The sequence below is a fragment of the Drosophila erecta genome, unplaced genomic scaffold (assembly GCF_003286155.1).
Source record: "Drosophila erecta strain 14021-0224.00,06,07 unplaced genomic scaffold, DereRS2 tig00000055-arrow-pilon, whole genome shotgun sequence".
Lineage (NCBI taxonomy): Eukaryota > Metazoa > Arthropoda > Insecta > Diptera > Drosophilidae > Drosophila > Drosophila erecta.
The window spans coordinates 12989667-13015651 of NW_020825200.1; the positions used below are offsets into that span (position 1 = coordinate 12989667).

Consider the following 25985-nt stretch of genomic DNA (forward strand, 5'->3'; position numbering starts at 1 on the left):
TTTGAAGCTAATTTTAAGGCGGTATTTTTCATTTAAAGTTGGTATTTTCACCGAAAAATACCAACGTCAAATCGGACTTATTACCATTTTGTGCAGCCGGCTTTCATTGCTTTGCAACCCTGGCTGTCAGACAGAGAAAAAATCGGGGAAAGGAAAGCATTTTTTGGGGCGCGTTTGTTGTGTTGGAAAAAATTGCAGAGAAGCCAGTTAATTGGAAGTAGCGGCGAGTGCTCGACGAAAAGGTAACTCCGGGTAAGCACTATTCGGAATGGACTACCGCCAAATGAAGAACGACGCTTACGGCATTGGCCAACGGCGCGGAATGGGGAGCTCTAGCGTCGGTGGCGGAGGAGGCGGAAGCGGAGGCGGGATGTATTCCTCAAACTTCGGCGGTGGCCTTGGTAGTGGCGCCAATTTCGGCGGAGGCGGCAATACCAGCAGCGGAGGCTACGGCGGCAATTCAGGTGGCGGAGGCTACGGCGGCAACAAGAATTCCAGTCCAGATGGTGGCAACTTTAATCGCGGCGGTGGCTACAACAACATCAACAGTGGCGGCAACAACAGCTACCCGCGTTCTGGAGTTGGAGATCGGACCGGATTCAATCCAAGCAACCAGCGTTTCGGCGATAATTACCAGGACAACTTTCGTGGCGGCCCGTCCTCCAATTTCGGGCAAGCGAACAGGGGCTCATCCAACTCGGGCAACGTAGCCCGCTTGCTGGAACTGGAGAACCGCATACCCGGTAACTCTGGTAACTTTAACATGGACCGCAATACGGACAGCAACTATCGAGGTCCCCAGTCGCAGGGAAGCGGCGATAGATTTTGCAACGATGAACCCAGAAATCAAGGATCTTTCGGTAACTTCGGTCCCAATGATGGACTCGCATTTGGCGGCAACAATAGTTCCTCCTTTAGCGGGAACAATGGCCCCGCTTTTGGTGGAAATAATGGCCCCGCTTATGGAGGCAACAATGGACCTTCCTTTGGAGGAAGCGATGTCCCTTTTGCTGGAAACACTGGTCCTTCATTTGGAGGAAACAATCAACGCAACTTCAACAATGACAATTTCCCAAACAGAGGTCATAACTTTGATGACCAGCGTTCTGATTTAAATGATTCCTACGGGCGCGGTGGAAATCAGGGCAATTTTGTCCAGAACTCTGGAAACTTCGGGGACAACAATAGAGATATCGGAAACTTCAACAACCGCAGACCGGCTGGCGGTGGCTCCGGAGGCCTAGGCTTTAACCAAAATTCTGGAGGCAACTTTGGCAACAACAATGCCGGAGGCGGCTTTAGCAACAACATTAGTCGCACCTTCCAAGACTCTCGCAACAACTGGAACAAATCGCAATCCTCCTCGTTCCAGAGCTCTGGCTATCAATCGAACAGTAGAGGTGGTGGCGGCAGCGGCGGAGGAGGAGGAGGAGGTGGTGGCGGAGGAGGAGGTGGTGGCGGCGGAGGAGGAGTTGGTGCCGGTGGCTCTGGATGGGAGGCTAGCCAGCGCGCCTTCAACTCGAAGCGCAATCAGCTGCAGAAGATGAATTTAAACAATGGCGGATCTGTTCGCAAGCCAGGCCCACAGCCTGCCGCCAGAGCGGTCCAGAACTTGCGGAACAATCCCCAGAAGGCTGCAGCAATCGTTAAAACCGCGGTCGCGCCCAATTTGCCCAACAACAACAACAGGAACAACCAACCTAACAAGCCCGCCAACCTGCGTCCGGGCAATCCAGCTGGAGTACAAAAGAAGCTGCCCATTGCAGCACCAAATCAGTATAAAGTCAACAACTTGGCTCCTAAGGCGAGTACGGCTGTGGTAGCCAACAAGAAGCCAGCGGTGACTGGACAAGTCGTGAGGAGTGGACCCCAAGCAGCCAGGACGGGACCACCGGGATTGAAAACTGGACCACAGCTACAGAAGTCGGGACCAGTGGCACCTAGGCCTGGCCAGCAAGCGGTAAAGGGTGGACCACATCTAGGCAAGCCAGCGGGAGTGCCTAATAGGCCACCAAATGGTCCTGGATTCCCCGTCCAAGTTGGTAAGATTTCGTTTTCTTTTCTCAAACCATAATGCTCAAGTAAGCTTAAAAACAAATTTTGTAAACAAGTTTAGTTAGGCTGATATTATTATTCCAATAAGTATATTCCGTGATGCTACAAAACTCTTCCAAAAACTTGTTTTTGGTAGACATTTCCGCAATCAGGAATAATTTTACAACACTCAAGTCCCTAATATGTGATGCATTGCAGGCCAGAAGCGTGTAGCTCCAGCTCCACCGTTGGAAACTGAGGCTGCCTCCAAGTCGGTCAAGAAATGGCGACGCGTGGCACGTAAGCGCGGATTCCTAATTGGCGGATTCAAGATTCCCTATCTAAACGATCAGCCGAAAAAGCTCCCACAACCCGAGGCGGACTCGTATGCCTTGACCTTCTTCGAACAAACCTTCAACTACAGTACAAACCAGGACGCCACCGAGGAGGACTTCTTAGAGGCCGCCGTAGTGCTCAACGAGGATTCGGAAGACGAATCGGTTGCCGACGACGCCAAGTCGGCTCGCAAGAATGCAAAGCGCAACAGAAAGCGTATAAGGTCCGAGTGGGGTCCGCTGAGCGAGTCGAAGAAATATAAAGATTGGGGCAACTGGTGGAAGGACTACAAAAATGTGGGCGAGGAGATCGACCAACAGCTGGTGGAGTGCGGGAACCTGAACCTGGAGCACTGCTTCTTACCCAATCTGCCCAAGCTCTCCACAGAGCAGGTGGTTTACGCCATCATAAAGTCGGCACACTTTGGTCTCGAGAAGAATGCTGACGTACCGTACGACACTATGAAGACCATCTTTACGTTGATGAACCGCACCCTCCTGGAAAACCTTACGGAGCTGAATATGGTGGAGATCCAGGACATCATTCGCGGTATACCCAACGACCTCTGGGTATACAAGTTGCGCAGCATGGTCTTTCTGTGGGCCAAATACAAGACCATTATCAATTCCAAGTCCACCGCCGAGGACGACGTGAAGGATCAGCAGGCAATCGCGCGCGAATGGAAGAGTCCATGCTTCCACTGGCTGGCCAAACAGGCCTTCGATGAACTAGTGGTGAGTTGATCAAATATTCTGCAACCTTGTTATAATCAACTAACTCCGAACTTATTTATTATAGGCAATCAGCGAAACTGAATGGAATGACCACCGCACCGTCTTTCCCCCTATAGAGTAAAGCAATTTGAAAATTAGACATGCCCTCCTTCTCAACACCCGAACATACATTGGTCCCAACATAAGACCGAATCGAATGTAGGTTCTTCTTCAGCATTATTTTATGGATTTTATAATTTTGCATCTAGTTGTATTAGAGACCTTTATTACTGCACACATGAAACACGAAGAACCATCCTGACTTTAAGAAGTAGTCTGTAATTAAATCAGAATGCTTTTACAAATAAAAAAGTTACCCAGGCGTACTGTGCGCTCTGGGAATTACTATAATACTGATCAGAAACGTTCTTCCTACTCAGAAGGTCGATAGCAATTTGTGTTGTATCTTCAAAACATGTATTTTGGTAAGATATATTAATTCAAGTTCATGAAATTGTATATGACGCTAGAAGAATCCTATTGGTAAAGAAGTAGATTGTAATTGGAATGAATAAAAAATAAATAACCAGCTCAAAAACTATTTTCTCATTAGACGTTGACGTTGTCAAACTATTAATAGAGATTGATGAAAGCAGCGTTTGATTAATATTTGGAAGATCATTTTAAATTTAAAGGTATATTAGATAACATAATATTGAATAATGGTTGAACTAGACTTTAATAAGTGGGAGACTTAAGGTACTTAAGATGTCTTTAACAATTTTATTGCCAGCAACAATGTTTTCAAAGTGTACATGGGTGTCTTTCATTTCTAGGTTACAATAGATTTCCGAATGAGGAGCGAATCCAATTCAAACTGGCTTATATAAGCATGGTTCATGGCGTGCAAATTAGGCGCCCAGCTGCTTGTAGAGGATCGGCACATAATCGTCGTACTCCGCCTGGTAGAGGTTACCGGCAATGGGATTGCCGAGAGCGTACTTCCTTGCGAACTCGGCGATCTTGAAGCCGCCGCGTCCATCTCCGCTGTTGTTGGGCAGCCTCTTCTCGTCGAAGGTGAGCTTGCACCGCTGCTCGAAGATCAAGAAAACGTAGCGATGGAGCCCGGTGTCTGGTGGGGGACCGGATCCCACGTAGGCGGAGAGAACCTCGCCCTTGGCGACATCTCCACCGGGTATGTTGCCCACCAGCCAGTGGTGCCACTCCCTGAACTTGGGATCCTTGCGACTGGGCGCGTCCGGATCGGTCATGCAGAGGGTGTACAGCTTATTGGCGTCCGCCTCCCACTTCACGCACGGCTCATCCTTCACCTGGGTGGGGGTCAGCACCTGACCCGGCTTCACAACAATATCGCCGGGATATTCCACCACAGCCGTCTGCGCCGGAGCCTTGGCGATCACATCCGGTACCACGCAGTGCTCCTCCATGGTTTTGTCTATTTTTTCGCAAGAATACTGGCGCTGAGATGCGATAAATGCAGAGATTGGTTCCTTGGTTAGGAAAGAATTGCTAAAAGTTTTCAGCGTTCTAATGGCGGCCGGAAAGGTGACAGCTGGATAGTTGACATTCACAGCGGTTGATCGGGGTAAATCTTTTCCAAGTCCACTTAGAGCGCTGCGATTGAGATTACGCAACACCCTGAACCGCATAGAAATCATGTTTATTGTTTAAGTAAACCAAATTGGATTAATTAAAAAACGGTTTATTTTTCTATTTGCTGAATGTCAATCGATAAGCAGCGATTCACCGGGAAGCGTTTAACTTGCTTATCGGTATCGATAGCATGTAGTGTTTTTGAATTTCTATTCTTCTTCGAAAATATTTGCACAGTCTACTGGAAATAAGCTTTCCTGGATTTCAAAATAAAGTTGTGAGTACTTGAAGCAACTGACAGCATCATGGCATGGGTGCCCAGGACGCGGTTCGAGCACGATCTGGTGCAATTGGAGCCGGGCTTTAATCTGATTCATGGACAGATCGCCTACGAGCTGATGAAGAAACAGGAGTTCGCAGGAGTTGTTCCCATAAATACCTACGAGTACTTGGCAGCCCGGGAAGATCTGCTTGGATATGGGACGCCGGGCGGTAAGGGGCGGGAAATCCGTCAAAGTCTGCAAATGATGGAGAAGATTCAGAGAGTAGCTGGCACCAAGCCGCTGGGCGAGCACGCTACAATGGAGGACTGGGAGGACACCACAACGGTAGAGAAGGAGGCTTTGGCCATCATCCGGAATTTCGGAAGAATGTCCATTAGACAGGACTCAGTACCCCTCCATCCGGAGATCAGCTTACCAAACGTTGTTCAAAATGGAAGCCAGCGATTTCATCTGATCACAGATCGCAAATTCTTCGCGCCACGGAAGATTCGCAGACCAAAGGAGCTTCCGCCAGCGGAGTACATTCCTAATAACTCAACAGAAGACTCATTCCACACCGCTGAAAGTCTGAGCAGCTGCATCTGGCTGTATGGATCAAAATATCTAGAGAAGAATAGCAAGGAGAGTACGCCGGAAAGCACGGACACTTTGTTGAATTACATCAAGTCATTCCCAGTTGAAGTGGATAAAAACAAGACGAGAAGGAGGAAACAACGACCCAGCAAAAATCCATAAAATCAAATTATATTAGCTTACACGATTGGAGAGAATGTAAATTGGAAGATTTATATTACAAATTGTATAAAGAATTAGTCAAATGCGACCATAACCAAGCTATTGAGCATGTACTGAATTATTTAAAATAATTAAGTATGTTGCATATAGGACGAATTTAAGATTGTGATGATTAGAAGATTATAAATCGCTTTATAATCGTTTTAATCACAAAGACGGTTGACAATGAATATCCTATCAAAAACCGACCATACTTATTTCGGGCCTATATCACAAACAAAACTTCAACTATACGTTAGTAAATCGTGTTTAATACAATATAACCTAAACCTACGTTCTTATACTAGCGAATGTATGAATAACAAGAGCGAAGGAACAATTTATGGAGATGAGATGTGTGGATGAGAATGCAGGTGATATGCACAGATATTTAGACCAATGTTTCGTTTACGGCGTAAAGCAACCTTGTCTTCAGGTCAACCGCTGCAAGGGATGCAACTAGACCTGGTATCGCTGCTTGTGTCAGGCTTTCCGGAAGATGTCGCTGGATCCGTAGGACAGGCGGCGTTCCTTGGTATTGCTGGTGACCAGCACCTCCTCGTCGAACTGCGCCACCCGCTGCATTTTCGGCCGCATCAGACCTCGTACATCGTTCAGCGATATATCAATATCTCTGAAGGCGTTGAGCAGGAACACGGCTGTGATAACGATGAGGAAGCCGCACACATCGCCGAGGATATCGTCGAACCGCATGTGGGTGAACTCCTTGAACAGGATGGCAGAGGCAGCTATCACCAGAGTGGTGAACATCACATAGTACACTGGGGTCACTATACTCGTGTTGAATATATCCAGCGCCTTGTTCAGATAGTTCATCTGGATGGCTATGAAAGTGACGGTGAGCAGGATCAGGAACCATGGCATCCATGTGAGGAATACGTTTCCTCCATTATTCAGCGTCTGCCGAATGGCTAGGCCCAATGCCTTGCAAGACATCACAGTCAGAGACCCGATTCCGGAGCACAAGAAGATATAGACCACCACATTGCTGTGTCCATGGCGTGGGGCAACAAAGCAGGCCACAAACACCGTGGAGCCAACGATGCAGATCACGTACAGGATGAACACCGGGTCCAACAGCATGTCGAATAGAAGCTGGAGATCCTCAATCTCCTTCTCCTTGGGCGAGTGAATCACAATGATGGTGGATCCAAGTATGCACAGAAAGCAGCCTATCTTTCCCAGCAGGTTAAGCTTCTCGTTGAGGAATCTGGAGGCCATCACGGCTGAGATGATTACACTCAGAGCTCCCAACGGGGTGACCAATGAAGCGGGGGCAAAGGCGTAGGCCGCAAAGTTGGCCGCTTCTCCCACGCCCACTGTGAAAAATAAGCAGAGTATGTGAGTCATAGTGTCAGTGTGATAAGGGGTTCTGGTGTTCTGATAATATACCCTTGCAGGCGGTATTCAAATTTCGGGAGAGGGTTCGACACTTATATTTGATTCTATAGATTAAACAAGTTTGTATGCACTTGTTCATTATCTCTGTTTTAAATGCGTTTTGTTGATAGTTACAAATTGAAAACTATTACAGCCCGACTTGTGTTTTCTATTTCTGAACTTAAAAAACCAATCGGTCTTAATCAGATTGTTTTTGGAAATATTTAAATGACGCACATCAGGAACGGAAGTTTGTGATAGCACGACATTTTTCTATGGAAAATATATGAAAAATAATGATTTACTAATCACATTAGAAATGGAAAATATGGAAACGGTTTTTAAGGCTTTCCACGCTTAGTTATCTCTGCATTATAATTTCACAGTGTCAACACTATTACTCGTGGAACATATCAACACAAGAAAATTCACACTGCAAGGGTAATCCGGAAGCCAAGTGTTTTTGTTTTGTTCTTCACTCACTTGTTAGAAGACCTGCCCACCAGATCCACTCCCTCAGATATCCAAATCCTCCGGCTGACGCCCGCACCTCGCCGTACCTGCTCAGTCGAATGAGCGCCTTCTTCTTGATGATGAAGCTGGAGCCGATGAAGAAGCAGGAGGAGATCGCCAGGCCAACGCCGATGTAGAAGTCCTTGTTGGACACCGCCTCCGCCACCGAAAGCGGAGCGGTGTCAGGCGATTGGTTGGCTTCTCCCGGGAGCATGACCCCCACAGTCATCTGGGGCATCTGCAGTGATGAGGCTTCGCCGTCGCTGTTCATGGGTAATCCGCTATGTGATCCTCTCCTGCTTCTCGCACTAGGAAGTCTGAGTCACAAACCAACAATGAATCTCAGGAGTGGCTGCATGCGGACAGCCGGAAAATACCGCCCTTACCAACACTGTCAGTGATGGCAGCTCGGCTGACTGCGTTTGCGGGCCAAAGATAGCCATCATTTATGTAATTTAATTTTTTCGATTTGCTCTTTTCAAGTAAAACTCCTCGGGCTTCCTTTATTAACACTGTGAAATTGTGAAGGTTCTCTTATTTTTATTATTTATTAAATTTTTTTTTTTGCCATTCTATTCATAACAAACTCCTCAGGCTTTCTTTAAAGACTCTGCGAAATTGTGAGGGCTCCTTATTTTTTCGTTGTTTAAAGATTTACAGAATTAACGTTTAAATTTATGCGTGGGACCTTTGTCATGTTTTAACAACTGAATATATATATACTTTTTTATATAAAAATATTACGCAATGAAATTACTTATTAAAAAGCATTACTTATTCGCGGTAACTGTATTATCTATTTAGCTATCCCAAGATCTAGCTATTTTTGGCTAGATCTAGATCTGCCAGAGCTGGCCCTCAGTTGCCATTCACAACGAACGTTTCCACCCACAATGAAAACAAAACGTGCAACCGGCCAACGAAATGCCGCCAAAGTCGAGCAGCAAGAAAAACCAGGTTACCTGGTACCACTGCGAGTCCTGCGGTGCCCACATTCCCTCGAAAGCGAGAGAGAACCACGAGGGCTTGTGCTCCGCCATCAGCCAGGACGATGTTGGCCAGGATTCCGAGGCGGAGTACGTCCGGAGTGGGGCAATCTATACGAGAAGTCTTCAGCAGCGAAACTTTGAGGTGGAATCCCTGAAGGAACTGCCCGCCAAGTATGCCAATATGCTAGTCTTCGTATCCGAAGGTGCGATGCAATTGGCACAACTGCACATTGGGCAACATGTGGTGATGGAAGCTCCTTCATCGTCGGAGCAGCCGCTGGTTAGGATTGTATGGCCCACATCAGAGCAATTCCTCACCACAGTATTTGTGAGCGAAGGGGGTACGTTATTCGAACTTTAAAAAGGGTTCTGAGCACTAATGAACATATTTTTAACCAGATTTCAAACTCCATTGCACGCAACTAAGAGGAAAGCTACTAAAGATCTCTGCGCTGCATCCCAGTCGCCTCACTGCGGCTGCTAGCATTTCGCTGAAGCATATAAACAGCACAGAGACTTCCCTGAAGTTAGGACAACTACAGGACGCCGTTGCCCTTCTCAAAAGAGACATGGTCAATAGGGTATTCTGCAAGGACAGTCTGATACACATGAATTTCTTTAACAAATCGCTGACTTTTCGCCTGGAGCGATGGCAGAGCACTGTGGAAGAGGCTCTTGCAGGTCTCAGCCTAGATTCCAAGCCCTTGCAGTTCATCCAGGTTACCAACGTTACCAAACTCCAACTAATAGCTGAAAATGCAAATCAGCAGCAGGAAGAGCAGAAGAAAAGTCACAGAATCACCAAATCCAAAATAGGCGGGCTGGATAGGCAATTGCAACTGGTGGAGGAGAGCATGGAGTACGCTTTGGGCTTCCGAACGTTGCCTGCAGGTAAGTGGAACCTAAGACTCACATTGAACATATTTACTGTTCTCATCATTTAGGCCTCAGGGTTTCCCGTGGACTGCTTCTGTACGGCGCCACTGGCTGTGGCAAGTCCATGGTTCTGGAAGCCATGTGTGCTGTGGCAGAGGAACGCAGTCAAGTACATGTCCAGCTGATACGCATCAACAGCGGCGAAGTCTACAGCAAATTTCTGGGCGAAACGGAACAGAAACTGGGTGCTATTTTTGAGCGTGCCTACAATCACTTTCCGCATCCAACGTTGCTGCTGATTGAGGATGTCCACAACTTGTGTCCCAAGCAGGAAAGCAGCGATCTTGTCAAGCGAGTCTCATTGGCGTTTTTGTCCCTGCTGGATCAGCTAAGTAATCCTAGCCAGCTAAAGGGAAGCAAAACTTTTGTCCTGGCTACAAGTTCACAGATCGATGCCCTGCATCCGAGCATTCGGCGAGCTGGTCGATTGGACACTGAAGTGGAGTTGGGTGCTCCCAGCTCTCAGGCAAGGTTGGAAATTCTCGGATGCCTCATGCAGTCGATGGAGCATCAGCTGAGTGCTGAGGAAGTGGGGCACGTTGCATCTATTACCCATGGCTACGTGGGTGCAGATTTGGCAAATCTCGTTTATGCTGCCATGCTACAGGCGCAACCTAATCCTCTACAGATGCTGCATCTACAAGCTGCTTTGACCCGCATTAAACCATCGGCGATGCGGGAGGTGCTCATCGAATCACCCAATGTGCGGTGGTCAGACATTGGCGGTCAAGCCGAGCTCCGTTTGGCGATGCAGCAGGCCATCGAGTGGCCTCTGCTGCATGCGGATAAGTTCCAACGCCTGGGTATCAAGCCCCCAAGGGGTATCCTCATGTTTGGGCCGCCAGGCTGCTCAAAAACCATGATTGCCAAGGCCCTAGCCACCGAAAGCAAGCTTAATTTTCTGTCCATCAAGGGACCAGAGCTCTTTTCCATGTGGGTGGGCGAATCGGAGCGAGCGGTGCGTGAGGTCTTCCGAAAAGCTCGCCAGGTGGCACCCGCCATAGTTTTCTTCGACGAAATAGACGCCATCGGTGGTGAGCGTTCGGAGGGCGAGGGTTCCGGCTCTGGTGCCTCCGTAAAAGAGCGTGTTCTCACCCAACTGCTCACCGAACTGGACGGCGTGGAGACCCTGCAAAATGTCACCATAGTGGCTGCCACCAATCGTCCAGATATGATCGATAAGGCGCTGCTTCGTCCAGGCAGAATTGACCGAATTCTCTACGTAGGCCTACCCCAATGCGAAGCACGCAGGGAAATATTAAGGATCAAACTGCGTGCCATGCCGACATCGAACGATGTGGACATGGAAAGGTTGGTGCAGCTGACGGAGGGATATTCCGGAGCAGAAATACAAGCCGTGTGCCATGAGGCTGCCCTGAGAGCCCTGGAGCAAAGCTTCGAAGCGGAGGACGTTAAGTGGACGGACTTCGAGCACGCCTTGAAGGCGGTACCTCCGCGAACTAGCCCTGAATTGCTAAAACTCTATGAAGAGTACCTCAAACGAAAGTAGTTTTGTAGATCGGGGGAAAGTAAACTTTGCAAGCGAAGAGCAAATTCTTGTAACTATTTAAAGACTTTATTGTGATAACTGTTTGGCAGAAATGGAGATAAGATTAGCGAAAACAAATCTGCTTAATTTGTTTACACAAATTACCTCGTTATTAACTGTCCAAAGCTCTTGACTGGATCAGCCTTCAACTAAACTGCTTATTGTAAAGTGACACCGATTAGAGATATACGGCCGACTTTGGCGTTTATACAGTTCCAAAATTATAATTTAGTGTCTACAGATTAGACTATCACGATAAGATGGCGAAAGCAGACTTATCGGTGATAACGTGAATGCTCTATTTATACCCTCTACAACGAATGAGTATCAGTCTCTTGGATTGTGAATATCAAGTGCCACCGTTGAGCTTTAAACAAATATCCAATGCATGCGTCACTTAATTGCCAATAAAACGATGTGGAACAGCCCAAGAATCTTCATTTTTGTTGGTGTGTGATAATTTAGCAGACTTTGCAATCATGCGAGTGAAGAGCTGGGTGTCACCAACATAAGAGCTATTTAGAATTTATCACTCTTACTGCTCTGTGATCTATAACCCAATACATATGTGTGCCAAGTTATTGTTTTTGAAATGCTCCAAGTTAATTGAATGCAGATAAATGAATATTTCACGGTCTTTTGAGGTCATACAGTAGCAGCCAAAAATATGTGAATTCTATGACTGCAATATTGCACGGTGGCCTTCAAGGGGTGCTCGTATTACTCTGCACTTGGACCAGGCTGTTAATTTATTCTTAATTTCCAGCTATTAGCACAGAATTAATTCAGAATCACTGAATTCCTATATTCCATGGACTGTACTTCGGAATAAAGGATTCAAGTATTGCTTTAGCTACCGTATTCGAATTTTTGTTCGGTATCAGTAAATCACAGATGAGAGTGACTGCCATTGCCATTTTCTGATTTTGGTAGTGGTCCAATTGTATCTACTACTAGTCTATCAAATGCGTGTTCGGATATCTCTCATTGGAGTCTAGGTAAGATTAGCTATTTTTGTTCTTTGGCATGTTTGACATTTTTATGCACTCTTTTATGTGTATGTTGTATGTGTTATACAACTGAATTTCATTTTGAAGGAAACACCCAAACAAATATTTAATTATGTTTTTAGGGGTCTTATCATTAACATTAACTGTCATTGAACTTGCGCACATGGGTTAAACATATACATATGTGAATATTTTCAATATAGGAATTTTATGGTCAAACAGTAGCTACAGTAAATTTTATTGAACGAAAAGTTGAAATATTTCGGATCCATTTCCTTCTCTCAGCCGCATTTTAGTAATAAAATATTGAATCCAAAATATGTTTCATATAACTCAGCTTTACCTTCACCCTACCTTTTAAAATATAACTATATGATAGATTATGATAGATACATGATTAGATATGATAGATTTTTATTTCTAAATTAAAAATGAAAAGATGTTCTTGTGTTAATATATTGTTATATATTATTAACTCAAATAATCTTTGAAAATCCTCTTACATTTATCGTATTGCCTTGTGATGATAGTTCTCCAACCCCTTAAAGATTCAGATTAGATTCTAGTCTTCCGGTTGTTGTGTGTGGATACTGCTGGCCACCACTGTAGTCGCTTTGGCGGAGAGCGATGGGATACCTTGCGCTCTTAATTCGCGCGATCAGTTGCCGGCTGGCGTTCGTCGCGTTGGTTACGACACTAATTAGTTGGCGAAACATCTGTCGCCGGAGCAGCTTGGAGCTTGGGGCTTGGAGCTTCCATACGCATAGCCCACCTGGTATCGCGATTTACGACATGAAGAGCTGGCTGAAGATCTCGCTGCTGCTGTGCACGTTTGGCTTTTTCCGGGAGTTTCGACCCTCGGAGCCGTACGTCACGGAGTACCTGGCCTCGGATTATGGCAACCTGACCACGGATCAGATATACCAGGATGTGTATCCCTTTGGCACCTACTCGGTGCTGGCCCAGCTGGTCATTGTGTTCCTCATCACAGATCTGGTGAGGTACAAACCGGTTATCGTACTGTCGGCACTGGCTGGGATTGCCCTGTTTTCCATGCTTATCTGGACGGAGAGCGTGAGAATGTTGCAGCTGGCACAAGTGTTTTTTGGCACATTCACGGCCGCGGAGGTGGCCTACTACACATACATGTACGCCAAGGTCAACAAGGAGCAGTATCAGGTGGTCACTGGCCACACGAGAGCTGCCATCTTGAGCGGCAAGTTCCTCGGCGGCCTGTTTGCCCAGATATTGGTGTCCACCGACAGCATGGACTACCGGCAGCTGCATTACCTATCGCTGGCCACGCAGTTGATCTCCCTGGCCGTGTCCCTATTCCTGCCCAGTGTGCCGCGGAGCCTCTACTTCTACACGGATTTCGAAAAGAATCCCCCTCCCGGCCGAGACGAGACCGCTGCGAAGTTCTCCTTCCCCAACGCCTGCCGATTGCTGTGGTACCACCTGGTCAGTTCCTACTCGAATCCCGTGGTGCTCCAGTGGAGTATCTGGTGGGCACTGGCCACGTGCGGTCAAGTTCAAGTAAGTTGGGGGCTTATTGCAATATTAATTATTATTCATATTATATATGCTTCTCCAGGTGATCTCCTACATCCAGTTCCTGTGGAAGGAAGTGGCCCCGAATCACCTAAGCGTATACAATGGCGGAGTGGAGGCCGTGGCCACGCTGCTTGGAGCGATCGGAGCCATTCTGGCCGGCTTGCTGAACTCGAATAAGCGACGCAGGTCCTACATGACGGGCATATCCATCTGTGCCGCTGCCCTGGGCGCCCTGCTCATCTATGCTGCCAGGACGGAGGAGATCTGGGTGGCCTATGTGAACTATGTTCTCTTCTGCGCCGTATTCTTCTTCATCATCACGGTGGCGGGTGCCGTGGTGGCCGAGAATCTGGTGGAGGACAGTTTTGGCTTGATCTTCGGTATTAACACGTTGGTGGGTCTAATGCTCCAGACCATTCTGACCATTGCGGTTGTGGAGCGAGTTGGGTTCGCTCTGGAGCCGCGGGATCAGTACGTCGTTTACGGTAGCTATTTTTTGGTTTTGGGTGGAATATCTATAATTGGGTCTATCTGCGCGAAATTGTTTTGCACGAATAACAAGGCAAGTGCGGAAAATGTGGTTACTTTAACGTAAGATATTATACCATTTTAGACAATTCCAACAGGACAATATTTCCTGTAAATCATACATACTGGATTGTTAATAATTCAAAATAGGAAACTATCTTATTTATTCCATGCTGTACAACAAATATATTTAAACAAAAAGTACAAACAAACAAAATATAAGTAAGATATTTGCTAGAACAAAGAATTTGGTTTTCATAAATGTAAACTGTACGATAAAGAATATACGTGAACATTCGTAGCAACTTTTATCCTATTGAATTCAAAGACTATATATATTCTTTGATATCTTCACAAAATACTGAAACATTTAATATTTCTCTAAAGCAATTCTTAATATTTGTACTAAGGAGCTTATTGCAGGAGTAGATCCATCTCCTCCGCATTCGAGGACATCAGATCGCGCTCCAAACTGGTGGTGGCTGCAGTCGCCTGGTTTAGAAACAAGTCGAAGTCGTAGCCATCATTCTGGGCAGCAATGGAGTCCTTTTGATTGCTAATGGTCTGCGGATTGGAGAGCAGGTCCACGTCGTACAGGCCCAGTTCCTTGAGCAGCGTCTCGTTCTCGCTGGTGGATGGGAAGGTGGACGAATCAACAGACGCCTTGGGCTCCACGTTTATAATTGCCGCCGGCTGCTCCACAGCCTCGAAGCCGCAATCGACTTGCGAAGGAGCGGAATGGGGATGATTGTTGGCCTCGATTTCATCGTCGTCCAGCTCCTGCGGCTTCAGAGTGCTGGACTTGTACTGAAAGTCCGTCTCCTTGAAGTCCACTTCAATGGGAAAGAGCGGCGGTAGGGAGTCCAGTCGGTCCACCAAACTCCTGTGAAGTTCGGCCAAACTTTCCAGCAGGCTTCGCAGCTGCTTGTTCAGATCCATGGCATGTTTGCATTCCAGCAGCTCCATCTTTTCGAGAACATCGGTGCGGAGTTTGGCGAATTTGCTGCGTGCATCCTGGCGACATCTCAGAATCAAGCGGTACTCATAGTTGCCCGTCTCGACGCGATAAAGTGGCTCCTGCAGGGCAGCAAAGCCATGCTCCTCATCATCCATCTCCTTGACCTTCAGGCAGTACGAAAGATATGTGAACTTGGCATCCGCATAGCGTCGTACCGTGAGCTTTGTGTCCGGAATGGCTTTATTCAGATACGTTCCCAGATCGGCCAACACTGGCTTGATCTGTTTGATGATGCCCAGGCCATCCTTCTCCAAGGTGCGATGGAACTCGCCGAATGTTCGAAACGCCTCCGATGCCCGCTGTTGCGGTTCATGGACCGATATTTGGGTGAAGCAATCGCCAAAGGATTTATATGTCTGCAGGAGATCGTAGTAGGCCTTGAGCATCCGGCGGGCATGCTCTACGAGACCCTTGTACATCAATTCAGTGCCCTCCAGCTCCTCCAGTCGCTTGACCAGCGAATCATTGCATAGTATCGCGCGCGAGAGACCCAGAGTATCCGCCGTATTGCTCGACAAATTGTCCACAATCCGATGCTTCAGCTTCTTAAGGATGATGTCCAGCGTCTTGCCCTGTTCGGGATCGGCGTGCAGCTTGTTGTAATGGATTACCACTTCGTCAGTGGCCGTCTGGATCATCTTGGCCACCTCTACCTTCGTCTTGCCCTTCACGCTCACCGAGTTCACAGCCAACAGTTCATCTCCGGATTGCAGGGATCCCTCCCGAGCAGCGGGTGTTCCATCAAAGATCTAGTGTTCAAAACATATGGCATTATAGTATTGTATTTTTTGGCAAGCGATTGATTATAGTTTGTAAATCATGGTTGTAAATCATACAGTACACATTTTTATAAAACCAAGCTAATAGTAGTCATAACTTTAAGTTTCAAAATTATCGTTTAAGGTTAGTCCCTAGCAACTGAAACCGATTTGGTTAGCCGAATTATGACCATCGCCAACTGGTATAATTGGTCCGTTGCCGATTCTAGCAATGAGTCCTATGCCAGACCCAAGTTGATTCCGGGATTCGACCAGTTGGATGAGAGGGTGAAGGCAGCTCTTCAGGAGCAAGACTTGGAAAAGCATCAGCGTAAGCGAAAACAGGCGGGTGGTGTCCAAGACAAGAGAAAGCCCAAGAAGCTAAAGAGGACCAAGATGCAGACTCCACGGGTATGCGAGTTTCAGAAGGTTTACGCCGAGAAACGCAAGGAGCTAAAGCGGTTTGCCAACACGCAAAATGCGTTCCAGTTCCGAAGCAGACCTGTGCCCGATTTTGAGCGATCTCATCGGCGATTGGAAAGGCGCCGGTTGTACCTGAACTCTCTGCAAAAGGTGACCAAGCCCCGGTGCCCTGGCACCCTGGCCATGCCCATGAAGCCGCCAAACAGCCGTCCAAAGAAGCGAATGCAGTGCCGAAAGACATCCGACTTTATACCCCGAATCAATCCAGGATCTTCCATGGACTACCTCAACCGTCAGCCCTTTACACCGCATGTCAGGTCCTCCTACACCCATCCAAAACCTTTTCGTCTCCATACGTCGGCACGGGCTCTGAGCCGCCAACTGTATGACGAGAGGAAAAGGATACGGATGGATCTGCGGATGGAACAGCTGGCCAGCGATTGGTATGCTCGGGAAAGGAGCGAGTTTTTCAAGCTACGCAAAATGACAAATTTCCGGGCTACACCGAATCCCTGGAAGCAAACAAGGGTCACCACTGGAGTAGGCTCTCAGGGAGCCTATAAGTAATATTGCAAATCAAATTTGAAAATAAAGCTGTTTGCGGAAGCTGAAGATCACACTTACCTGAACAATATACAGACATGGACACATGGGTGCTCCACCGCCAATGCTAATGCCAATCAGGTTGCTCTGATCCTTTGTGATGACGACAGCATTCGTGCTGACAGTCATGCCCCTGAATGAAGGTTAGTAGAGGGTTAAGATATTAGTTTATACAATTGAGATATAGTTTAAAGCGTTATCTACGCGTGCTACATGACTTGAAGTATATGGTTACATGTGGGTGATTTCATATCAGTTTTCCATACGTACATCGATCGGTGCGATTTTCTAACTAGCCATGTTACCAGTTCTAGCAAGGCCATTGTACTATATCAAGTTTACCTTAGGCTGTTTGGGAAAACTGTTGATCGGGGCAGTTTATTCAAAGACTTGGTGATACTATCGATTTCGAAGGATGGGACTTGGAAAGCCAAAGGACGCCTCGAATTCAATATAGTTTGTTACTAGCTAGCCTAGTTATAGGCTATAATGTTACGTATAAGCAGCTAAAGCTCTACAAAGAAAATTCATATCTGTCCTTTTTTGGTGGAATTAAAAAACTATAAAAATAAAAATTTCGTTAGTTCTAATTCCGTAGGGCTTACTGTACAACAAAAGGCTATAGTACTGTGGTCGCTCTTTGAAAAAGGAAACAATAATACAGAAAAAAATGTAATTGCATTAATATCAAATGTAAAATCGTTAATTACAGAAATGTGTCAAAATAATTTTGATTTAAATGGCTACTCAAACGTAATATTTTAAAAATTATATGTTATTGTTCCCGAAATACACCAATTTATTAACTTAAAAGAATGGAGTATCGAAGAAAAAATCAAGTGTGAGAAAATTTTTTTAGAAACTACAGGACTATAAAAGCCATAATTTAGAAAACAGAGCTTCCACAGGAAATATGTAGTATTGGAACGGTTCCGGGTCAACGGAGTTGACTTACAAACGGTCTAACTCATACTTCTGCCTACTGGCGGACTCGATGCCGAACCTGTCCCCGGATGCGGAATCGGAGGAGAAGCCCGCCGGGGAGCAGAGCATAACGGTGGCCTCGTTGGGAGCGGCGGAGGCGGAGTAAGGCTCCAGCTGCTCCGGGCGATCCTTGTGCCGCCGGACAGCCTGAGCACCATCCCCATCCAACTGGATGAGCAGCGGTTCTGGCCTGATTCCAACAATATGTTTCAGTTGTGGCGATTATTGATTTTTAACAGTTACTCTTCGGCACATCGCAACAGATTGTTGTGCGCAAATAAAGCTGGACGGCGGTATTTCAGCAACAAACTGGTTTCAATGGACACTTACATCTTATCCTCCTCGAAGAAGAAGTCATCCTCCGTGTCCGTCAGCATTTTCCGCTATTAAAAAATAGGTATTTGTTTATTTTGGCAACTTGAAGCTCCTCCTCCAACTGTCATCGGCGATAGGTAACTGATTTGAAAACTATCGCATCGCGGGGCGAATGGCAAGCTCCGGGAGTTAACTTGGACATTCCCACGGAGTAACCATGACCACTTGTTGCCTAGGAAACGCTGAGCAAAAACGTAAACAAAAGATGATGGACTGGGCTGAAGAACTCAAGATGACCATAAGAAAGGTGAGAAAGTGTGTTTAAATGGGTGCATATTAAAGATTCGATATATTTTCCACCCTAGACGACGGCCAGGAAAGGTCGGCGCTCTAAGAGTCGCGATGTTCTGAAGGAGGAGGATTCCCAGGCGGCCGGTGGCTCCAAGGACATCTCCATCGACATCACTCTGAATGTCCAGGCGGGTACCCCACCCACCACCTCGGACACGGCCACCTCGTCCACATACAACAATGAATTCGAGTCCCATCGACCACCCATTCGTCGCATTTCGGGTGGCTGGGCGGATTCCGGATTCAAGGGATTAAAGTGGGTATGATTGACCTCTTTAGGCACTTTACTGATTGCCCATATCTTTATAGGTCCAAGAAGAACTCGTTTGACGAGTAAGTATGGGAAAGCTTAGGGTTATACGACACTCTTGTAGCAATTCGTTTTTTTTAGTGAGCGTTTTAGGCAAACAAAGTCGGCTACAAATTCCATACCAACGGATGACATTCCCGTCATTCCAGATATGGATGATGTCAAGGACGAAATCATGCTCAATGAGATTGTGGAACCGCCTGCGTAAGCCTGTCCTGGTTAATTCTGTCCACAACAATAATTAGGCATAATTTCAGTATCGGCACTTCGCGATCCGCCGTCTTGAAGGAGGCGAATTCCGATTTGCTCTCCCAGTACGCATTTTCGGCTGTGGATGGCTTCGATCTCTCAATCCTTACCGATTGCCTGGTTCCACAGGAGAGCCTTAACGAGAAAGATGATCTCTGGCAGTGGGACAAGCTGTTCACCGAGGTCACGGCTGAAATCCATTCGGATAAAGTGCCCAATATTGGCATGAAGATCGGACCCGACGTGGTTCCACCCACGCAATACGCTTAGTGCAATACAAATGCTCAATATGTTAAGCTAATACAAATACATTTCTTGCCTTAAATGATCACAAAATATACTTTACAGAGATACTCAATTAAATTGCGCACTTGTTATCTCTATATCCTTACTGGCTTACTGGATGGCTCTGCCCACTCCATCGAATGCCTTTTCCTTGTGATCCGCTGCATTGGCACGCGCTTCGTAGTTACATATGGTTACGCCATGATAATGAGCTTCCGTGAACTCTCCTCGAAGACCTTCGGATAGCGACTTGCTGTTAGATGGTAACTAAACATAGATTGTGTGCCCTTACCTATATAGTAAATGCGTGTACTGTCTTCGCCAAAGTTACTGGGAAAGTACAGGGAGAGATGGTGCACGGAGGAGAAGGTGACCACTTTGGGCGAGTACTCGATTTCTCCACGGGCATCGCGAGTCAGGTGGAACTCCTGGTCGGGTTTGGCTTTGGCATCGTCGAAGGTCATCCTGGGTCGGTTCTTAAAGCTGAAAAATAAGACATATGAATAGGAATCGGACGTCTAATGAAACCCATCGTCTTACTTAGACAAACTAATTTACATTAGTAAGCGGCTATCTTTTTTAGAACTTAATATTATGACAGTAGTTGAATGGTAGCATATTGAATATGGATATTGTTATAGTAATATTATGGTATTTATGTTCAAGGAGCCACCTTGACTGCTGTTCCTTACATTTTGACCATGTTTGGGTGGGAGTCATCGTTGGCCCCACTTATGATGATTCCCTTGAGCTTGATGTTGCCGGTGAAGGGAATGTTGAAGAGGAGCTCCTCGTCGCCATCGCTCTCCACGTACTTGGAGAGATCCTGGCGCTTCTCGTAGGGCTTGAAGACACTTTTGCCCTGGCCCTCCGTCTCCTCGTTCAGGCACTCCACGTTGTCCAGATCGATTTTCGTGTACAGGCTGTACTCAATGCCCATTTCCAGGGCGTGGTCCACGTCCGAGGCCTCATGGCTGCAGCCGCCGTGATCGTGCGAGTGTCCGTGCGGCATTATTTCAATTTCAAGTTCAAAAACCAAACAAAAATTGAATGTAAATAAACCAGCCGAGTCACTACGGAGAATACGGTCACCCGAAATTGCCATTCACGGGCAAAGATATAGCACTCGATAAGAATCGATAAAACAAGTTGGCGGTGTATTTAAGCTCACCGAGTGCGGCCACACTTTCCTTAACATTTCGCAGCAACGTGTTCTGTGTAAATCGCTGTGAATTTATTGTAGAATAACTGTGTTTTGTTAACAACCATAACTTAACCCTACAATGGCGCCCAAGGCAAAAACGGTCAACATCAAGCCAACGGCCAAGGCCTTCAAGGACAAGTCGAAGCCCACCGATGTGCGTTTGTCCAACATCCAGGCGGCCAAAGGTGAGAAAATGCGAGCAAATTGACAAAACTATGCACTTTTGTGTAGAAAATTGTTGGTGGATATGCTATTTATTGAGCTACGACCCATGTTCATTCAATTCGGAGCAATGCCTCTCTAGAAATTCCTGCAAATGGTCTATTGAAAAAGCAGTTGGATGCCGGCTGTCTGGAAACTTCTTGGGCGGAAGAAGAAGAAGCGAGCATTACTCATGTGATGAATTGAAGCAACCTAAAAATTGAGGTTTTCTAATACCCTTTTGAGAGGTCCTTTGGCTGCTATAAGGATTTTGTTGCTTACCTTTTAATATGAGTTCCATTGCAGATTGCTAAATTAACACACGTTAGACCATCTGTCTGCTGTTGTATGTACACATTTATGTACATATGTATGTAAATTAGTCATGCCGTTTTGGAGTTTTTTGTGTGAAACTAAGCACATGAACTCCACTTAGCTTAGTGTCTCCGTTAGGTGTAACATAATCAAAATACTAAGTAACTGATTGAAATACTTGTGCCTTCCAGCCGTTTCCGATGCCATCCGCACCAGTCTGGGCCCCCGAGGCATGGACAAGATGATCCAGGCCGGCAACGGCGAAGTGTCCATCACCAACGATGGAGCCACCATCCTGAAGCAGATGAACGTGCTGCACCCGGCCGCCAAGATGCTGGTGGAGCTGTCCCGCGCCCAGGATGTGGCCGCTGGTGACGGTACCACCTCCGTGGTTGTCATTGCCGGCGCCCTGCTGGAGGCCTGTGAGAAGTTGCTGCAGAAGGGTCTGCACCCCACGGCCATCTCGGACTCGTTCCAGCGCTGCTCGAACAAGGCCGTAGAGATCCTGAAACAGATGTCCACGCCCATTGAGCTGGACGACCGCGAGACGCTGATCAAGAGCGCCTCCACTTCGCTGAACTCCAAGGTGGTGTCGCAGCAGAGCAGCCTGCTGGCCCCCATTGCCGTTGATGCCGTGCTTAAGGTCACGGATCCCGGCAAGGAGACCTCTGTGGATCTCAAGAACATCAAGGTTATCTCCAGCCTGGGTGGCACCGTTGAGGACACCGAGCTGGTCGATGGATTGGTCTTCACCTGCCGCTCTGCCGGATCCAACGCTCCCAAGCGCATCGAGAAGGCCAAGATCGGTCTTATCCAGTTCTGCATTTCGGCCCCCAAGACCGATGTGAGTATTACGCGATGATCCATACAATTGTTTCATTGTTCTCAACAAGTAAACTTGAAATTACAGATGGATCACAATGTGATTGTGTCTGACTACGCTGCCATGGATCGTGTGCTGAAGGAGGAGCGTTCATACATCCTGAACATTGTGAAGCAGATCAAGAAGTCCGGATGCAATGTTCTTCTAGTTCAGAAGTCTATCCTGCGGTAGGTTTAGATCACTTGTGTTTTATCCACTTTGTGCTGATAGTTCCCCATTTATTTAGCGATGCCGTCTCTGATCTGGCCCAGCACTTCCTGGACAAGATCAAGTGCTTGGTGGTCAAGGATGTGGAGCGCGAGGATATTGAGTTCGTGTGCAAGACCCTCCACTGCCGTCCGATCGCTTCGCTCGATCACTTCACAGCCGAAAACCTGTCTAGTGCCGATCTGGTTGAGGAGGTGGCCAGTGGCACCAACAAGTTTGTGAAGATCACCGGTATCCAGAACATGGGACGCACGGTCTCGATCATCTGCCGCGGATCCAACAAGCTGGTGCTCGAGGAGGCTGCTCGCTCCCTGCACGATGCCCTCTGTGTCGTGCGTTGCCTGGTGAAGCTGCGCGCCCAGATTGTGGGCGGTGGTGCGCCGGAGATTGAGATGGCCCTGCAGCTGGCCGCATTGGCTCAAACAGTGGAGGGTGTGGATGCGTATTGCTTCCGCGCATTTGCCGATGCCTTGGAGGTGATTCCTTCGACGCTGGCTGAGAACGCCGGCTTAAATCCCATTGCCACGGTCACGGAGCTGCGCAACCGCCACGCTCAGGGTGAGAAGAACGCCGGTATTAATGTGCGCAAGGGCGCCATCACAGACATTTTTGCGGAGAACGTGGTGCAACCGCTGCTGGTCAGTATTTCGTCGATCACCCTGGCCACCGAGACGATTCGCTCTATCTTGAAGATCGACGATATTGTAAGTGATACACGAATTGATTGATTGACTAAATTGATTGCTAATCACTGTGCTCATTTGTTCTCAGGTCAACACCTTCAGTTAAGCAGTGTGACCCGGATTTTACGGTTGTCTGTCGCTGATCAAGATCAATCTTCACGCAAATTCATCTAAAGCCTCACATCTTATACCCATTATGCGGTTGCGCATTAAATTTTGAATAAAATTCACATATACACTACGCCTCACCAGCTTAACATGTATTTAAAAATAAAACTAAATGATTAAATACTTCGCTAACCCACATAAAAACTTGATTTTAATTTCGGACTTATGGGAATATAATTGTCCATTCTCCTAAGTTGAGGACAAATTGGACTTGGGAGCATTTTATTTGCATAGGAATTATGGTTTCCCAGTCCGGAAAATTATAAGATTATGAAACTATCATACCAGATTTTGTTTTATAAATGTTTGATTCAAACCTAATACAGTATTTATGAAAATTGTGAGTCTTAACAGGAATATATATGCATTTGTGGATATGTATTTTCATAACCTATATCTAACAAGCTTTGCAATATAGTACAGCCTAAAAGTTTATCAACTAACAGAATCCTTATCCAGTGTGCAGCTCATTTTACTCGTTTTCAGCCACCACCTTGGGTTTCAAAGGGATAGCTCAGCCCCAACCACTTCGCACCCCCGCCCCAATCATTGTAGTTTTGGGGGTCCTTTTCGTCCTGGGCGTGTAAATAAAAATCACTTGATGCGATTTTTATGATGTGCGTTAAATGATTAAACCACTTGAACTGGTTTCAAATTGACAAAAAGGAAGACTTAGGGGTTGGGTTGCGAAAGGGTCTTTATCCTTTTGTTTTCTTAGCCCCATTTTGGAACTTCATGCGGGCGGGGTTTTCGCTTGGGTGTGATTAGACGGGGACTATCTATCGTGTCCGGAAACTTTCGGCGCGTGTAAGTTAATTAAATGTGTAAACATGTCAAAGGGATCAAGTTTGCCAGCCCACTATCTTCCACCACCCATCTAGGTGATGATGGCCGAGATGGTGTTGATTTCGGATCACGCCCTTGATTGGCTTTGATTTTTTAGCCCTCAAATAAAAGCTATTCCGCTAATTGGCTGATGAAAAGTTTGGGTGGTGGTTTTCCACCAGTTTACCGGGTTTCGCATGCAAATTTCCATTTTAAAGTTTGTTTCCCCAGCAGCCATTGATTTGTGTTTCCATTTTGGCTTGCAGAGGGTGGAAAAGCCAGCGCTCCCTTTCTTCGATTTACGTTTAAGGTGAAGCATATTCCATGTTTTTGAATGAGATATATATGATGATTACATAGGATCATTGTTGGCTCATTTTTGTAATCCCAACTGTAGAAATAGTTAATACATTTTTCCGAGGTATTAAGAGTACCAATCTCAAGCCTACATTTTAGCCAGCCAAAAGAATGAACTAAGCTTACGTCCATGTAGGGTATCAACTCATTCGATTTGAGCAGCTCCCATTTTAGTTATTTATTCTATTTTCGCAACTTTTATATTTTTTAGCTGTTTGCTCGACTGTCTTGGGGCATCGCCGTTCCACGTCCTCGTTCCCATTTCTTTCTTGAGCAAATATTGAATTTGCGCTTTTTTCCCGAGCTATTTGCCAGAGCCAGTGGCCCACACTTTTGAAACTTTTTATTTCGGGGGTTTTTCCTTTGTTTCGCCTGTTTGCTTAATTTCTGTATGCGATTTTCTTCATCTGCTTTTTGCTCATTTCATATTTTCATTGTAATTCAATTGTGTTTTCCCCCGCGCTGCTGTTGTTTTCGCCCAAATGTTTGCACAAGTCTTATGTTCTCCACTCGGGCGAAAAGGGCGAAAAGGGCGCAAAGGGGTGTGTCCTGTGAGTCCTGTGTGTCCTTGTTACATTTCTTTTTGCTAGACGAATTGAAATTCAAAGCACCAAATTGTCAGCCAGTCACGCAGAAATTTAACATATGTTCGCCATATAATTTGCGAGCACTTTTCATTTCGCCAAACTGAACTCAACTGAAATTGCCAGTGTCTGCTATATCTTAGCGCTCGAGTATCTAGCAGATTGAACAAAGGAATATGCAATAAATCAAAAAGGTTGCAAAATCTTAAGTTTAATAGTGTGCTTAGGGATTTCTTACCTTATCTATTTATATCTTCCATAACTTGTATCTACAATTCTTATTATTATTTCAGGAAATAAATAATCCATTTCCATTGGAAAAAAGATTTCAAGTGTTTAGTTAATGGTCCAAGCATTTAAGAGCTCAGTTCAACGAAATACTTTCATCTAGTTCATGCCACTCAAGGGGGCAACACCGAAATGAGCAACAAGAATAGAAATGCTGCAGCAAAAGCATAAAGGAAACTTAATTTTCGTTAGTCCTGCCAAGTGGCGAGTGATTAATGATGGCAGGACCACGACAATATTATGAAAACGCATTCGAAAATTTCATTAAATTGTTATAAATGAACCGGGCGAAATGAGAATGAAACATATTCCGGCTACAAAAATTCAATTTGCAAATGCAGCAAATGTTTGCCGTCCGCCAAACAGAAAGGAAATCGATCAAACGAAGCCCGAATGAAATCTCGACCGGACGATCTGCAACCACCGGGGGAATCCCCTGAATAATAGCCCACGGGGCTTATCAACCCACTTGGACCAGCTCAGGCTTAGGGCACTTTGAATATGACCAATGCAATTGAAGTTTCCGTCCCCCATTGAAAACCTGAAATTGCTCAAAGCCATTCTTTACATTTTGGCCATGTGGAATGGACGTACGTCGTCTGCACTGGACTGATAACATTGAAAGAGTCCCAAGCCCCAGGCTTCCCGAGCTTCCCGAGATTCGAGTGCTCGCCAATTCGCCAATTAAGTGTGAGTGCTGGCATCGATGGGCTATTCCTTTGGCCTCCGTTTGATGTGT

The 25985-nt window shown here is 46.3% G+C and overlaps 11 protein-coding genes across 13 annotated transcripts; 7 read left to right on the top strand and 4 right to left on the bottom strand.

Annotated features, from left to right (window-relative positions):
- Nucleotides 1-85: 85 nt before the first annotated feature.
- Nucleotides 86-3681, top strand: LOC6541151 (uncharacterized transmembrane protein DDB_G0289901). Its single transcript, XM_026978323.1, has 3 exons — nt 86-2042; nt 2254-3104; nt 3169-3681. Exons 1-3 carry the CDS (start codon nt 269-271, stop codon nt 3223-3225), a joined length of 2682 nt encoding a protein of 893 aa, XP_026834124.1. The 5' UTR covers nt 86-268; the 3' UTR covers nt 3226-3681.
- Nucleotides 3682-3846: 165 nt separating this feature from the next.
- Nucleotides 3847-4865, bottom strand: LOC6542355 (protein D3). Its single transcript, XM_001969672.3, has one exon. The coding sequence runs from the start codon at nt 4760-4762 to the stop codon at nt 3995-3997; it is 768 nt and encodes a 255-aa protein (XP_001969708.2). The 5' UTR covers nt 4763-4865; the 3' UTR covers nt 3847-3994.
- A 35-nt stretch (nt 4866-4900) lies between these two features.
- LOC6541658 lies at nt 4901-5958 on the top strand. Its single transcript, XM_001969673.3, has one exon. The coding sequence runs from the start codon at nt 5003-5005 to the stop codon at nt 5714-5716; it is 714 nt and encodes a 237-aa protein (XP_001969709.1). The 5' UTR covers nt 4901-5002; the 3' UTR covers nt 5717-5958.
- A 49-nt stretch (nt 5959-6007) lies between these two features.
- LOC6542458 (magnesium transporter NIPA2) lies at nt 6008-8203 on the bottom strand. Its single transcript, XM_001969674.3, has 2 exons — nt 7640-8203; nt 6008-7095 (listed from the first exon to the last, which is right to left on the bottom strand). The coding sequence occupies exons 1-2, from the start codon at nt 7938-7940 to the stop codon at nt 6239-6241; spliced, it is 1158 nt and encodes a 385-aa protein (XP_001969710.3). The 5' UTR covers nt 7941-8203; the 3' UTR covers nt 6008-6238.
- A 338-nt stretch (nt 8204-8541) lies between these two features.
- On the top strand, nt 8542-11105 carry LOC6541959 (ATPase family protein 2 homolog). The gene is made up of 3 exons (XM_001969675.3): nt 8542-8999; nt 9058-9549; nt 9603-11105. Exons 1-3 carry the CDS (start codon nt 8594-8596, stop codon nt 11102-11104), a joined length of 2400 nt encoding a protein of 799 aa, XP_001969711.1. The 5' UTR covers nt 8542-8593; the 3' UTR covers nt 11105.
- A 1607-nt stretch (nt 11106-12712) lies between these two features.
- On the top strand, nt 12713-14479 carry LOC6541235 (folate transporter 1). The gene is made up of 2 exons (XM_001969676.3): nt 12713-13689; nt 13748-14479. The coding sequence occupies exons 1-2, from the start codon at nt 12781-12783 to the stop codon at nt 14300-14302; spliced, it is 1464 nt and encodes a 487-aa protein (XP_001969712.2). The 5' UTR covers nt 12713-12780; the 3' UTR covers nt 14303-14479.
- On the bottom strand, nt 14453-18484 carry LOC6541541 (PRKCA-binding protein). Of its 3 annotated transcripts, none has more exons than XM_026979176.1 (3): nt 17993-18339; nt 17059-17170; nt 14453-16002 (listed from the first exon to the last, which is right to left on the bottom strand). In XM_026979176.1, exons 1-3 carry the CDS (start codon nt 18088-18090, stop codon nt 14650-14652), a joined length of 1563 nt encoding a protein of 520 aa, XP_026834977.1. In that variant the 5' UTR covers nt 18091-18339; the 3' UTR covers nt 14453-14649. The 3 variants fall into 3 exon arrangements, with proteins under 3 accessions (XP_026834977.1, XP_015014934.2, XP_001969713.2); XM_015159448.2 differs by lacking the exon at nt 17993-18339 and adding an exon at nt 17308-17326; XM_001969677.3 differs by lacking the exon at nt 17993-18339 and adding an exon at nt 18352-18484 and having other exon boundaries at nt 14455-16002.
- Nucleotides 16036-17051, top strand: LOC6542192. Its single transcript, XM_001969678.3, has one exon. The coding sequence runs from the start codon at nt 16198-16200 to the stop codon at nt 16999-17001; it is 804 nt and encodes a 267-aa protein (XP_001969714.1). The 5' UTR covers nt 16036-16197; the 3' UTR covers nt 17002-17051.
- A 50-nt stretch (nt 18485-18534) lies between the features above and the next one.
- Nucleotides 18535-19629, top strand: LOC6543091 (intraflagellar transport protein 43 homolog). Its single transcript, XM_001969679.3, has 5 exons — nt 18535-18643; nt 18702-18943; nt 18997-19020; nt 19079-19201; nt 19255-19629. The coding sequence occupies exons 1-5, from the start codon at nt 18554-18556 to the stop codon at nt 19514-19516; spliced, it is 741 nt and encodes a 246-aa protein (XP_001969715.2). The 5' UTR covers nt 18535-18553; the 3' UTR covers nt 19517-19629.
- LOC6543000 (PITH domain-containing protein CG6153) lies at nt 19539-20656 on the bottom strand. Its single transcript, XM_001969680.3, has 3 exons — nt 20224-20656; nt 19824-20014; nt 19539-19767 (listed from the first exon to the last, which is right to left on the bottom strand). Exons 1-3 carry the CDS (start codon nt 20634-20636, stop codon nt 19643-19645), a joined length of 729 nt encoding a protein of 242 aa, XP_001969716.2. The 5' UTR covers nt 20637-20656; the 3' UTR covers nt 19539-19642.
- Nucleotides 20657-20661: 5 nt separating this feature from the next.
- LOC6541998 (T-complex protein 1 subunit delta) lies at nt 20662-23336 on the top strand. The gene is made up of 5 exons (XM_001969681.3): nt 20662-20920; nt 21443-22095; nt 22162-22301; nt 22361-23045; nt 23113-23336. The coding sequence occupies exons 1-5, from the start codon at nt 20815-20817 to the stop codon at nt 23128-23130; spliced, it is 1602 nt and encodes a 533-aa protein (XP_001969717.1). The 5' UTR covers nt 20662-20814; the 3' UTR covers nt 23131-23336.
- Nucleotides 23337-25985: the final 2649 nt, after the last annotated feature.